This window comes from Syngnathus floridae, chromosome 12 (assembly GCF_059516105.1).
Source record: "Syngnathus floridae isolate MCC-2025c chromosome 12, RoL_Sflo_1.0, whole genome shotgun sequence".
Lineage (NCBI taxonomy): Eukaryota > Metazoa > Chordata > Actinopteri > Syngnathiformes > Syngnathidae > Syngnathus > Syngnathus floridae.
In genome coordinates, this window is record NC_142424.1 from 14,926,952 (window position 1) to 14,939,086 (window position 12,135).

General features: G+C 46.1%; 1 protein-coding gene and 1 long non-coding RNA gene across 2 annotated transcripts; both read right to left on the reverse strand.

The window, feature by feature from the left end:
* Positions 1 to 6,030: 6,030 nt before the first annotated feature.
* On the reverse strand, positions 6,031 to 7,741 carry LOC148390182 (janus kinase and microtubule-interacting protein 3-like). Its single transcript, XM_088392670.1, has 6 exons — positions 7,491 to 7,741; positions 7,204 to 7,266; positions 7,019 to 7,117; positions 6,696 to 6,929; positions 6,510 to 6,575; positions 6,031 to 6,448 (listed from the first exon to the last, which is right to left on the reverse strand). Exons 1-6 carry the CDS (start codon positions 7,557 to 7,559, stop codon positions 6,320 to 6,322), a joined length of 660 nt encoding a protein of 219 aa, XP_088248796.1. The 5' UTR covers positions 7,560 to 7,741; the 3' UTR covers positions 6,031 to 6,319.
* A 673-nt stretch (positions 7,742 to 8,414) lies between these two features.
* On the reverse strand, positions 8,415 to 10,107 carry LOC148390183 (uncharacterized). Its single transcript, XR_015861824.1, has 3 exons — positions 9,929 to 10,107; positions 9,691 to 9,804; positions 8,415 to 9,459 (listed from the first exon to the last, which is right to left on the reverse strand). It is a non-coding gene; the product is annotated as an uncharacterized LOC148390183 (long non-coding RNA).
* Positions 10,108 to 12,135: the final 2,028 nt, after the last annotated feature.

Genomic DNA, 12,135 nt, shown 5'->3' on the forward strand with positions numbered 1-12,135 from the left:
AGCCTTGTGTCAATATCCTGTAACACTTTTGTAAACTTGTCACCGTCATTTCTTTAAAAAAAGTGCAAATATATTGTAAAATCCTAAGGGTTCACAAACTTTTTCACGGCACTGTAAGACGTATTTAATTTATTTAATGGGAAGTAGTAAGACTTATTAAATTTATTTAATCTACTTTTCTTCCCAGGCAAAATTTGATGTGCTGCAATTCCAAATTTCCAAAGTGAATGAAGGAATGAAGTCCTTTAAATTATGATTTTGTATAAATACTAGGCATTAACACAAAATCGACGGCACAAAATGGGCAGACTTTACTTGTTTGAAAAGGACTGGTTACAAGACAGACTTTTTTAATTTATTTAATGGGAAGAAGACTTATTTAGTTTAATTGATCTATTTTTGTTCCCTGCCAAAATTCGATTTGCTGCAATTCCAAATTTCCAAAGTGAATGAAGGAAAGAAGTCGTTTAAATTATGATTTTGTTTAAATACTAGGCATAGACACAAAATCTACGGCACAAAATGGGCAGACTTTACTTGTTTGAAGAGGACTGGTTACAAGACAGACTTTTCTGATTTATTTAATGGGAAGAGGACTTATTTAGTTTATTTAATCTATTTTTGTTCCCTGGCAAAATTGGATTTGCTGAAATTGTATTTTGCCAAATCTCGATTTGAGACCTGATAGGAAGTATTAAACGCTTAGTTAAATCAATACAAGTTGGTAATAAGAGCGAGTAATGTTGGTTGAACCGATGAATGAAGGTTGAAAGCAATTTAAATTATGACTTTGTATAAATACTAGATATTAACAGAACATCTACTGCGCAAAATGGGCAGAGTTTACTTGTTTGAGAAGGAGTGGCTTATTCAAAACTAAGATTTATGTAATCTGTTTGTTCCCAGGCAAAATTGGATGTGATGCAATTCCAAATTTCACCACATGATGGTGCCCAATTTTGACTTCATAGGACATATTAAACACTTAGCTTGTTATTATGTTCAAGGTAATCAGATTTGTTTATCATTCTAATGGCCTCTTCAAAACTATTCTGGATTACTACTTTGGATCTATTCTACATTACTTGGCAACAACATACTCTGTAACAGATTAGGCAGTATAATCACATATGTTAACTTGAGAGTGCCCACACTCAATCTACTTATCGTGATGTGTTAAATCAATTACTGTTAGACATTATTTGTCTGATAATCTACCAAATCTTTGAATTGAAGAATTTGTGATTTAATTAATAGCTTGTTCAGGGTAATCAGACTTGTATATAATTCTAATGGCCTTCTTTTGAAAACTATTCTGAATTACAACTTTGGATCTTATATTACTTTGCAACAATCTACTCCGTGACAGATTAGGCAGTATAATCACATATGTTAACTTCAGTGCCCACACTGTATTTATTTATGGTTATTTGTTAAATCAAGTACTGTTAGACATGAAATAGGAAGTGTTTAACATAAATGTTATGGCTACTCACCATTGTAGCTCGCTCCTGGTCAATGATACGAGCCTCTTCTTGCAGTGGAAAACTTGCAGCCAACAAACACCGTGGAACCTAAAGGAATGAAATTAAACATTAACATTTCGCCTCGACCAATTTTTACACGTACAACGCAACGCGGCTACACTTCTGCTATTACAAACGTAAATCTCCTTAAACACAATGAGTGTTACTTACCGTGTACGCTCTAGACGGTCCAGTTGCAAGCAGAAAATAAAGATATTTCTGTTGATAATCGTCGCTGCTCAGTGGCTCACGGCCATCGCGCCAACAGATTTGAATTTTGGCGGAGGTTCGGGCAATTACGTCATATCCGCGGCATTTGACTGCGACGTAATACCCGCTTATCTGAAACGGCAGTTAAAAGTAGAGTTACATCAAGTTTTCTTGGAACCTAAACGAATGAAAGAAAACTATCATTTGGCCACAACCAACATTCACAGATACAACACAACGTGCGGGGTTGAGGTTAAAGATTGAGTGAAGGGCCCTCGTTTTAAACTACTGTTTTGAAAAGGAGTGGGAACAAGTAAGACGTATTTAATTTATTTAATGGGAAGTAGTAAGACTTATTAAATTTATTTAATCTACTTTTCTTCCCAGGCAAAATTTGATGTGCTGCAATTCCAAATTTCCAAAGTGAATGAAGGAATGAAGTCCTTTAAATTATGATTTTGTATAAATACTAGGCATTAACACAAAATCGACGGCACAAAATGGGCAGACTTTACTTGTTTGAAAAGGACTGGTTACAAGACAGACTTTTTTAATTTATTTAATGGGAAGAAGACTTATTTAGTTTAATTGATCTATTTTTGTTCCCTGCCAAAATTCGATTTGCTGCAATTCCAAATTTCCAAAGTGAATGAAGGAAAGAAGTCGTTTAAATTATGATTTTGTTTAAATACTAGGCATAGACACAAAATCTACGGCACAAAATGGGCAGACTTTACTTGTTTGAAGAGGACTGGTTACAAGACAGACTTTTCTGATTTATTTAATGGGAAGAGGACTTATTTAGTTTATTTCATCTATTTTTGTTCCCTGGCAAAATTGGATTTGCTGAAATTGTATTTTGCCAAATCTCGATTTGAGACCTGATAGGAAGTATTAAACGCTTAGTTAAATCAATACAAGTTGGTAAGAAGAGCGAGTAATGTTGGTTGAACCGATGAATGAAGGTTGAAAGCAATTTAAATTATGACTTTGTATAAATACTAGATATTAACAGAACATCTACTGCGCAAAATGGGCAGAGTTTACTTGTTTGAGAAGGAGTGGCTTATTCAAAACTAAGATTTATGTAATCTGTTTGTTCCCAGGCAAAATTGGATGTGATGCAATTCCAAATTTCACCACATGATGGTGCCCAATTTTGACTTCATAGGACATATTAAACACTTAGCTTGTTATTATGTTCAAGGTAATCAGATTTGTTTATCATTCTAATGGCCTCTTCAAAACTATTCTGGATTACTACTTTGGATCTATTCTACATTACTTGGCAACAACATACTCTGTAACAGATTAGGCAGTATAATCACATATGTTAACTTGAGAGTGCCCACACTCAATCTACTTATCGTGATGTGTTAAATCAATTACTGTTAGACATTATTTGTCTGATAATCTACCAAATCTTTGAATTGAAGAATTTGTGATTTAATTAATAGCTTGTTCGGGGTAATCAGACTTGTATATAATTCTAATGGCCTTCTTTTGAAAACTATTCTGAATTACAACTTTGGATCTTATATTACTTTGCAACAATCTACTCGGTGACAGATTAGGCAGTATAATCACATATGTTAACTTCAGTGCCCACACTGTATTTATTTATGGTTATTTGTTAAATCAAGTACTGTTAGACATGAAATAGGAAGTGTTTAACATAAATGTTATGGCTACTCACCATTGTAGCTCGCTCCTGGTCAATGATATGAGCCTCTTCTTGCAGTGGAAAACTTGCAGCCAACAAACACCGTGGAACCTAAAGGAATGAAATTAAACATTAACATTTCGCCCGGACCAACATTCACACGTACAACGCAACGCGGCTACACTTCTGCTATTACAAACGTAAATCTCCTTAAACACAACGAGTGTTACTTACCGTGTACGCTCTAGGCAAAATTGGATGTGATGCAATTCCAAATCTATCTGAAACGGCAGTTAAAAGTAGAGTTACATCAAGTTTTCTTTTTTAATCAACACAATCATTTACAACCGTTGACCAGAAAGAATCGTCGAAATTCGACGTCCCCCACAAACGCCACGCTCACTCGCTTTTCAGGGCAACAAAAGTACTTCTTTTTAAAAACGATGAGTTGTACTTACCGTGTACGCTCTGGACGGTCCAGTTGCAAGCAGAAAATAAAAATATTTCTCTTGTTAGTCGTATGTTACCATCCGCTGTGTCTTTGTCAACATCGCCGCCATTTTCCTACTTCCTGCTGCGAGCCACGCCCACGGATTTAAATTTGGGCGGAAGCTCTTTCCATTGGCGTCGTTTTCGCGTATAGCAAATCCGATTGGTTGGGAAGGGGGCACGGTTATGCAGCCGAGGAGTCCTGTGATCGGTGGGATGTAAAGTAGGCGTCGACGTCACGTCCGCGTCACGTGACCACGACGTGGCAGACGTCAAATAGCAACCGCTGTTTTGTTTAGTAGACTTACAGTTGTTATGCATTGACATAATGGCGCACACACCAAATAGATTTAAATAAATTAAATAATTCTTCTGCCCACTCTCTTTTAAACAAGTTAACTCTCCCCGCGGATTTGAATTCCGGCGAAAGTTACGCCCATCGACGTCACGTATGTCACGTGACCACGACGTGGCAGATGTCATATAGCAACCGCTGTTTTGTTTAGTAGATTTACAGTTGTTATGCATTGGCATAATGGTGTGCACTCAAAATAGATTTAAATAAATTAAATATTTCTTCTGCCTACTCCCTTTTAAACAAGTTAACTCTGCCCACGTCCATTGACGTCTTGTCTGCGTCACGTGACCACGACGTAGCGACGTCATATAGTAACCGCTGTTTTGACCAGTAGACTTAGTTATTATGCGTTGACATAATGGCGCACTGGTTAGCATGGCCACCTCTTAAGCATGATGATGCGGGTTCGACGCCTGATCAATGTTAGCATGGAGTGAGCTGAAGTGCATGGCGCTGAAGATTTGAATCTTTGAAATGCGCTGAGGTCTGACATATCAGGCAGAATGGTTTGCCATCACGTTCAACAAAAAATAGAAACTTTCCCACTCTGATTAAAACGTCCTGTGTTCATCTACGTATTTTCGTTTTGCTGTGCATCTTTTCCCTGCCATTTCGAGAGCCCAATTGACACTCATAGTTTAAAGAAATGTGTTTGCCCATCCTACTTTGTGGAATTTCACCACATGCGCTTTTGACCAAAATACCAAATTGAACTCAAGTGAAGCCAACACGCACAACCCCCCCCCCCCCCCCCCACACACACACACACACACACACAAATGTTGATATGAACATAAAAGAGCCGCATGCGGTTCGGGAGTTGCGGCTTGGCCAAACCTGTACTATACAACTTTATTTGTATAAAATTTTCACAACAGCTGTCACACAAACAAAGCGGGAAAAACCGAAGACGTGCGTGTTCCGCCCACGCTGGATTTATTTGCACCTTTGAAAAGACACCGTATTGCCGCAGATGTGGCAAAGAGTACTTTTGGGCATCTGAGACGGAAGGATGTCCAAAGCATCACGTCACCTGCTCTGGTAGGCATGGTGGTGGGACGTTGAGGTCAACCGCTTTGGGGTTGGCTGACTCTTTGATCGCAGGATGCCACACACTTGAAGACAGAAGCAGAAAAGCAGAGCTAAATGCAAAATGTACTCACCGGTGACTCCAATTTTTTTCCCCCCTGAAGAAACAGCTGGACGGGTGGCCCCGGCTGGCCAGTGGGACTCTTGTTATTCTGACCCTTTTTAGTGCGCGTTTGGGGCAACAACCGTTTTTTGTGGCGCTCTCTTCTGGTTCAAAAGTGCCCTGCATGTGAATTTGCTTTTCCTGCCTTCTGATTGGATGAGCGCCGGTGTGACGCGGTGCCTCTGTCACCGTGGCGGGGGGTATACGTTGGCATCGGAGCGTCTGCCAACGTCTGAGACCGGCTGGCAGTGTATCGGAGGTGTCGAGTGCGGTGCCGCTGGAGCTCACTCACCAGCTGGTGTTAGGGCCACAGAATGAAGGCCAAGGAGAAGAATAGAAAGAGAAACAGAAACTTCTCCTCCAATTGTTTGATTTGTCTCTTCTGAGCTTCGATGAATTCTTTCAGCTCTTTGTTCCTCTAGGACGGACAAATGGAAAGTGGCATTCAAAAGCCAGTAAGCGTGCAAGTAAGTGCCGGGCTGGCTTTGGGCCCTTACCTGTTGCGCGCTGTGCAGCAGATCCATTCTCTCTTGGAGGATGCAAGCGTCGCGCTCCCTCAACTCGCACATCAGGGCTCGCTTCCATTGGTCCACGGCGCTCCTAAGCTCTTCTCTCTGATCCGCCGTCAGCACGTCATTCACGCCAGCGTGGCTGGCTTTTTCGCCGTCCGTGGCGGGGCAGTCCCGCTGCGGTAGCGCCTCGTACAACATGGCCTCCAGCTCCAGGATCCTCTGGGCCGCAATCCTCGTCCATCAGTGGTCCGGCGGGAGATTTGAGGGCGGCTTACCTTATGAGCCTGGTCCATGGAACACTTCCTGAAGTCCAACTCTTCATCCAGGTAGCCCTTCTGCTTGCAGAACATATCCTAGCACAGCTCAAGGTCAGAATTGTTGGGGCACATTGCCGGAGTTCCCCTTGGCTGATGTCGCGTGTCTGTCTACCTTCTCACTTTCAATGTCCAACATCTTCTGTTGAAGTGCTGACTTGGTCACTTTGATGTATTCTAACCACTGAGGAAAGGCTGCTGTCACATAAGCAGAATGCGAGAGCGTGCGTGGACGTGCGCGTTACCTTCTCGGCTAGGGTGAGAAGGGTCCTGGCGTGAATCACGACCACCTGCTCCTCGTTGGTGAGATTCTGCAAGAGCCCAAAGGCACAGCGTCAACAAGCTTCTTTCAGCGCAAAGCCTTCCAAAAGTCACATTTGAGCCGCCGAGTCTCGTGGAGTGCGAACATAAGGAGTTCGACATACACTTACGGCGTTATAGCCCAGGATGTCCAGCTTCTTCATCAGATCACTGATGACGATGTCCGGGGGAAAGGCGCAAGGAGCAATGTAAGGTGTTCTGGGACCTCGGGTTAAGGTTAGGGTTGCGAGGGACGCCTTACGTACGCTCACGCCCTCGGCCTCGCAGTAGATCTGCAAAGGGCTGAGGCCGTCTGGGAAACGGACTTGCAGAAACTTCAAGACGGGGGAGCGCCACTCCCTCTCCTGAAAGGCAGAGGCATGCATCCGTCCGTCCGTCCGTCCGTCCGTCCGTCACATCTCTGGCCTCAACACGCTTGTGCGAGTCTTCCCACCTCCAGCTCCAGGATGCGGAACTCAAGCAGTTCGTTTTGGTCTCGGATATCCTGGATGTGCTCTTTCAGACGCGCTTCTTCCGCCTCCATCCGCCTGACCTGAAAAGACAGTCAGACCTCATCTGCGGGGCTTCCCGACAGGTGTGACGCCAAGCGACTCCGCCCAGCGCCTTTCTTTCCGTCACCTTTTCGGCCAACTGCTGATTGCTCTGACGCAGCAGCTGCTTCTCCTCCACCCACTTGACATTCTAGAAGAGACAAACGCGTGGACAGCTTTGGAATGTTGTGTCATTTTCATCCACAAATTCTTTGGTTGACTGGAAAATGACATTTGCTTTTCTCCGCATTTTCCCAGCCACGTTCGGGGGGGGGGGGGGGGGGGGGGGGTTGGTCCAGTAATGCCAGACGGATGAGTGACTGAAGAATGTAGCTATTTTGTCTGAGAAAAAGGTGTGCTCATTGATGAGCTTACCTGTCCTTGTTGCTTCAGCGCTGACTCCAGATCTGCTACTCTGCTTTGATAGTGACCCATTTCTACCATCAGCTTTTCTCTGGTCTGAAAGGAGGAGGAGGGAGGCTCCTCCTCCTCCTTTCAGACCAGAGAACACCCGAGGCTGGGTGAGAACGGGGAGGCTGCGACCCGGCCGGGGGTTGCGGGAAGGGGCGCCACCTTGATCTCCTTCTCGGCGTCGTAGTCCCCTTTCGCTGGTCTGGGCTAGCAGAGCGTAGGCTCGTTGCAGCGCTTGATATTCTTGCGTCAGCTGGCGGTAGCGAAGCTCCGCCTCTTCATGCACACACCAATGCAACACAGCACTAGTACCAGAATCAGTCAGACCGGCGACAAAGCACCCGCGACGCAAAGACGAGTCCGATTCCAGGCTGAAGAGGAATGTTTGGTGTCAATACGCTGGCAGAAATGGCGGGCTACCTCTTCGGGTTCCGTGTCGGGGGTTCTGTCGGTGTGAAAAGACAAGGACGATCCGTCCGAGTCCACCAACACGTCTTCGTCGTAGCCGTAAAATGTTTCGATGACCTGCGGGCGCGGAAGCAAACATCTCTCTGAACAAACTGAAGCGACACCTCACGATGAATCGACGAGAGGAACGATAGCGAGAAAAAGGCCATTTCATCTTGCGCAACACCAAGCAGCCGCAAACAAACAGACTCACCTTGCAGGACCTCACGCTTTGTTCCTCCTCAGAGATTCTCGACGTCGGTATCGTAGCAGCAAATCTCTCTCCTGTCGACACAAATAATCCGCCTTTGAGATTCTTTGGATGCAAAGGGAACGAACGGCTCCGGCGCAGAAACAAACGCGACTCACAATGACATTTCTGACATGAGCTCCTGTCTCCAGAGCCTGAAAAACACGTCACCGGCGATGATTGGAGGGACGCTCGTCTTTTCCAAAAGTGACAACTACAGGGTGTGTCAGGGTTTTCCAGATTATCTTTATCGTATCATTGTGTTGCTTTGACTTTGACTGCGACCTGTAATAAATAATATTATTTATCCCTTATTTATCCCTATCGCTTATCCCTTCCTACACAAAGTCGTAAAACACCCCTTGCTATGTTTTGACTAGAGGTCAAGGGCTTCCTCTATTCAATCCACTCTTACACCCACCCTGTTTCTCTTAATTAAAATGCTCGTGCAGGAGCCGAGAGTCAGACTTCATTCGTACAACGGATGGACTCTCCACCTGCAGGTGTCCAAAAGAACTTACTTGTCTCCCGTGTGGTTCTTGCAAAATAAGTTGGAGCGAGCGCAACTCTAACAGGGTGCATTTTGCCACTAGCTGCCTACGGACAATGACGTCGCGCTCGCGGCTCATGGTTGACGGGCTGAGCAGCCGGGCAAGTCCGTCGTTTTCAGCGCACAGCGAGTGGCAAAGGCGCTGACAAAACGGGAGCTTTGAGCTGCTGAAAACGGCAAAACAAGTCTAAAGCGTGTTCAAACGCGTGCACACAATGCTCCTGCTTGAAAGGTCGGAATTTAAGGGGCCAATTTTTTGGATGGCGGCCGCCGGCCAAGCTTTGGACGGAAAAGGTTTCCTGGCGACAGCGAGCGAGCGCGGCGCTGCCGTACGTGCACCGAGTCGCCTGCCTGAAGACCTTGGACAAGTCGTCGATGATGTGCCGCTGCTCCACAACTTGAAGGAACTCCATTTCACCGTCCTGCTGGCCGCAACCGCGGTCCAGGTCATTGAGCGAACTAGGCCTTCTCTGTGGAACACAAATGCAGTGGACTCTGTTGGCACGCCGCCGTTGTCCGCGTCGACTTACCAAGCTTGCCATCTCCTCGTTCTCCTGGGTGACAAAGCGCACTTTGTTTTCAAGGCGACACAGCACCAGCGAGAGTTCTTCATTCTTCCTGCTCAGGCGTTTGTTTTTGTACAGGAGTGGCAGAAACTGGCTTTCTGTTTCTCTCAGTCGCTTTAGCTGCAAGCATGAAGTGCGGGATGTGAAAGACGCACAACACGCGGGCCAGAACGTATCCATTCCTTTTGCATCGGTTTGAACGGAATCGTGGCTTTGGCTCCCAATAAAAGTCATCTACCAGGCAACCGACTCGCTGCGCCGCTCAACTAATAAGCAAGCGCAATGGGTGCCTCGCTGGATGGCGCGCATCAAACGTAGCGCAAACCTTCAAGCGTGCCGTCAATAAATTACCAGTTCATTGCACTCTTCAGAAAGCAGGGCGTTTCGATCCTCCAGTTCCCTGATGACTGCGCTGAGCTCAGCGATTTTCAGATGAAACCGTCGCGTGTCCCGATCCTCCTGAGACTGAAAACGCCCCGCAACACACACACACAAGCACTCGTTCAAAGTTCAAAACTGTTTTTGTGCTACCTTCCTCCAGCAACGAACTAAGTCATGCGTACTGCAAGTGTGTGATGAGGTGGCTTACGCAATGAAGAGGATTGCTAGTAGCGGCGTTGACCCCACTTCCAGGGTAGTTTAGGCCCGCCCTTTGGGAATCCCTCAGGGCAGCGATCTGCTGCTCGGCAGCCTGAGTCTGCAGCTGAAGGCGGTGGACGTGGCCGGCCCCAGGGCTTCATCCAAAACACTAACCGCTCTGTCTTTCAGCTTGATCTCATCCGTCTGGATGTACAAACGGGGAGCGCTCAGGCAGGCGGGCAAACTCATTTGCCAGAATTGTGACAAAAACAAAGAGAGCAACCGGCCAATTTTTTTCTTGAATCGACTAGAACACCTTTGCTGTGACAAAAGCGAAGCGAGCAACCGGACATTTTCTTCTTGTGAAATAGAATAGAATAGAATGCCTTAGGTGTCATTGCACTGCAGGTATACAACGAAATTGGGAACATAGCCACGCACCGCGCATCTGATCAGTCCTACCAGTCGGCGGATCTCCCTCTCGCAGTCTCTCTTGGTTCGGCTCAGCTCCTCCCGATGCTGGTGATGAGCCGATCGGAGCTCGGCCGCTCGGGACTGCCAGGCCTGCTGGGCCGCTGCCAGGGCTTCTTCCGCGCTCCTGGTGGAGGCGACACCGCTCGGTCTCCCGACACCGCCGCGTCTCCTCCACCTCCGCCAGCAAAGCGCCCCCCCTCCTCACCTGAGCAGACATTGCGCCACACCGGGCCGTTGAGACCGCAACGGAGCGCCGCGACGCTTACTGGGGACAAGCTACACAATACGGTAGCGGCCGCATCGAAGCCCGACGTGGCGTGCGGATAGTCAGACACGGATAGAGCGGATCACCTTGTCCATGGAGCCGTCCCTCAGGCTGAGGACCAAGGCATTCAGTCGCTGGATCTCTCCATCTTTGATTTTGATCACTCTCATCAGCTCCATTTCATGCTGCCGCAGTAATGTCTCCCTGGTAATGGCTAACTCTTTCTGCTTCTCCTCATGGAGTTTGCTTTTGAGTTCCGTCATGGCGGCGGTGGCACGGTGGTGCTCCGCCCGCAGGTCCTGACTTCTCTCTCTCTCCAGACAGCTGACCTGACATGACTTAGACTTAGACAAACTTTATTGTCATCTTGTCTGCACATGGTGCATACAAAACGAAATTCCGTTGCATACGTCTTACAACAAAGTAGTGATATTGCAGTTGAATAGAAGTAACATATCCTATGAAAATATATATATATACATATATACTATATATATATATATATATATATATATATATATATATATATATATATATATATATATATATATATATTAAAAATAAGTAAAAGTGCAGCAGTGATAATTATGCAATAGTGCAAGTAGGCAAAACAGTATTCAAGAGTGTGCAGAGGAATGCTAAACCATGTATTAAACTTCTATTTAAAGGGTTTATACAAGTTCAGTAAAGTTGGTAGTGCGAGATAGTGCAAGATAGAGGTCCGTAGTGTCATAAAGTACAGTTCTGTGAATGTGTGATGCAGAGTTCAGTTTAGAGCTCAACAGTTCTAGTGTTCAACAGTCTGATGACAGCAGGGAAAAAGCTGTTGCAGAACCTGGTGGACCTGCAGCGGATGCTGCAAACCTCTTCCCAGAGGGCAGCAGGGAGAACAGTCCATGGTGGGGGTGTGATGGGTCATTGATGATGTTACGGGCACGGGACATGCAGCGCTGAGATGAAATGTCCTGAATGGAGGGAAGAGGAGCCCCTATGATCCTCTCTGCTGTCCTCACCACTCTCCTCACGTTCTTCCAATCGGAGGCGGTGCAGCCTCCACACCACACAGAGAGACAGCTTGTCAGAATGCTCTCTATGGTGCTCCTGTAGAACGTCCTCATGATGGGTGGGGGCAGGTGGGCTCTCCTCATCCTCCGCAGGAAGTACAAGCGCTTCTGTGCCCTCTTGACCAGTGCCGTAGTGTTCATAGTCCAGGTGAGGTCTTCTGTGATGTGGACCCCCAGGAATTTGGTGGTGCTGACCACCTCCACAGCTGAGCTGTTGATGATCAGTGGAGCGTGGTGAGGCTGTTTTTTCCTGAAGTCGACGATGATCTCCTTCATCTTCTCCTCATTCAGGATCAGGCTGTTTTCTCTGCACCAGCCCACCAGCTGCTCCACCTCCTCTCTGTAGTCCAGGTCGTTGTTGTCTCTGATGAGCCCCACCACCGTTGTGTCGTCTGCTGACTTCACGATGTGATT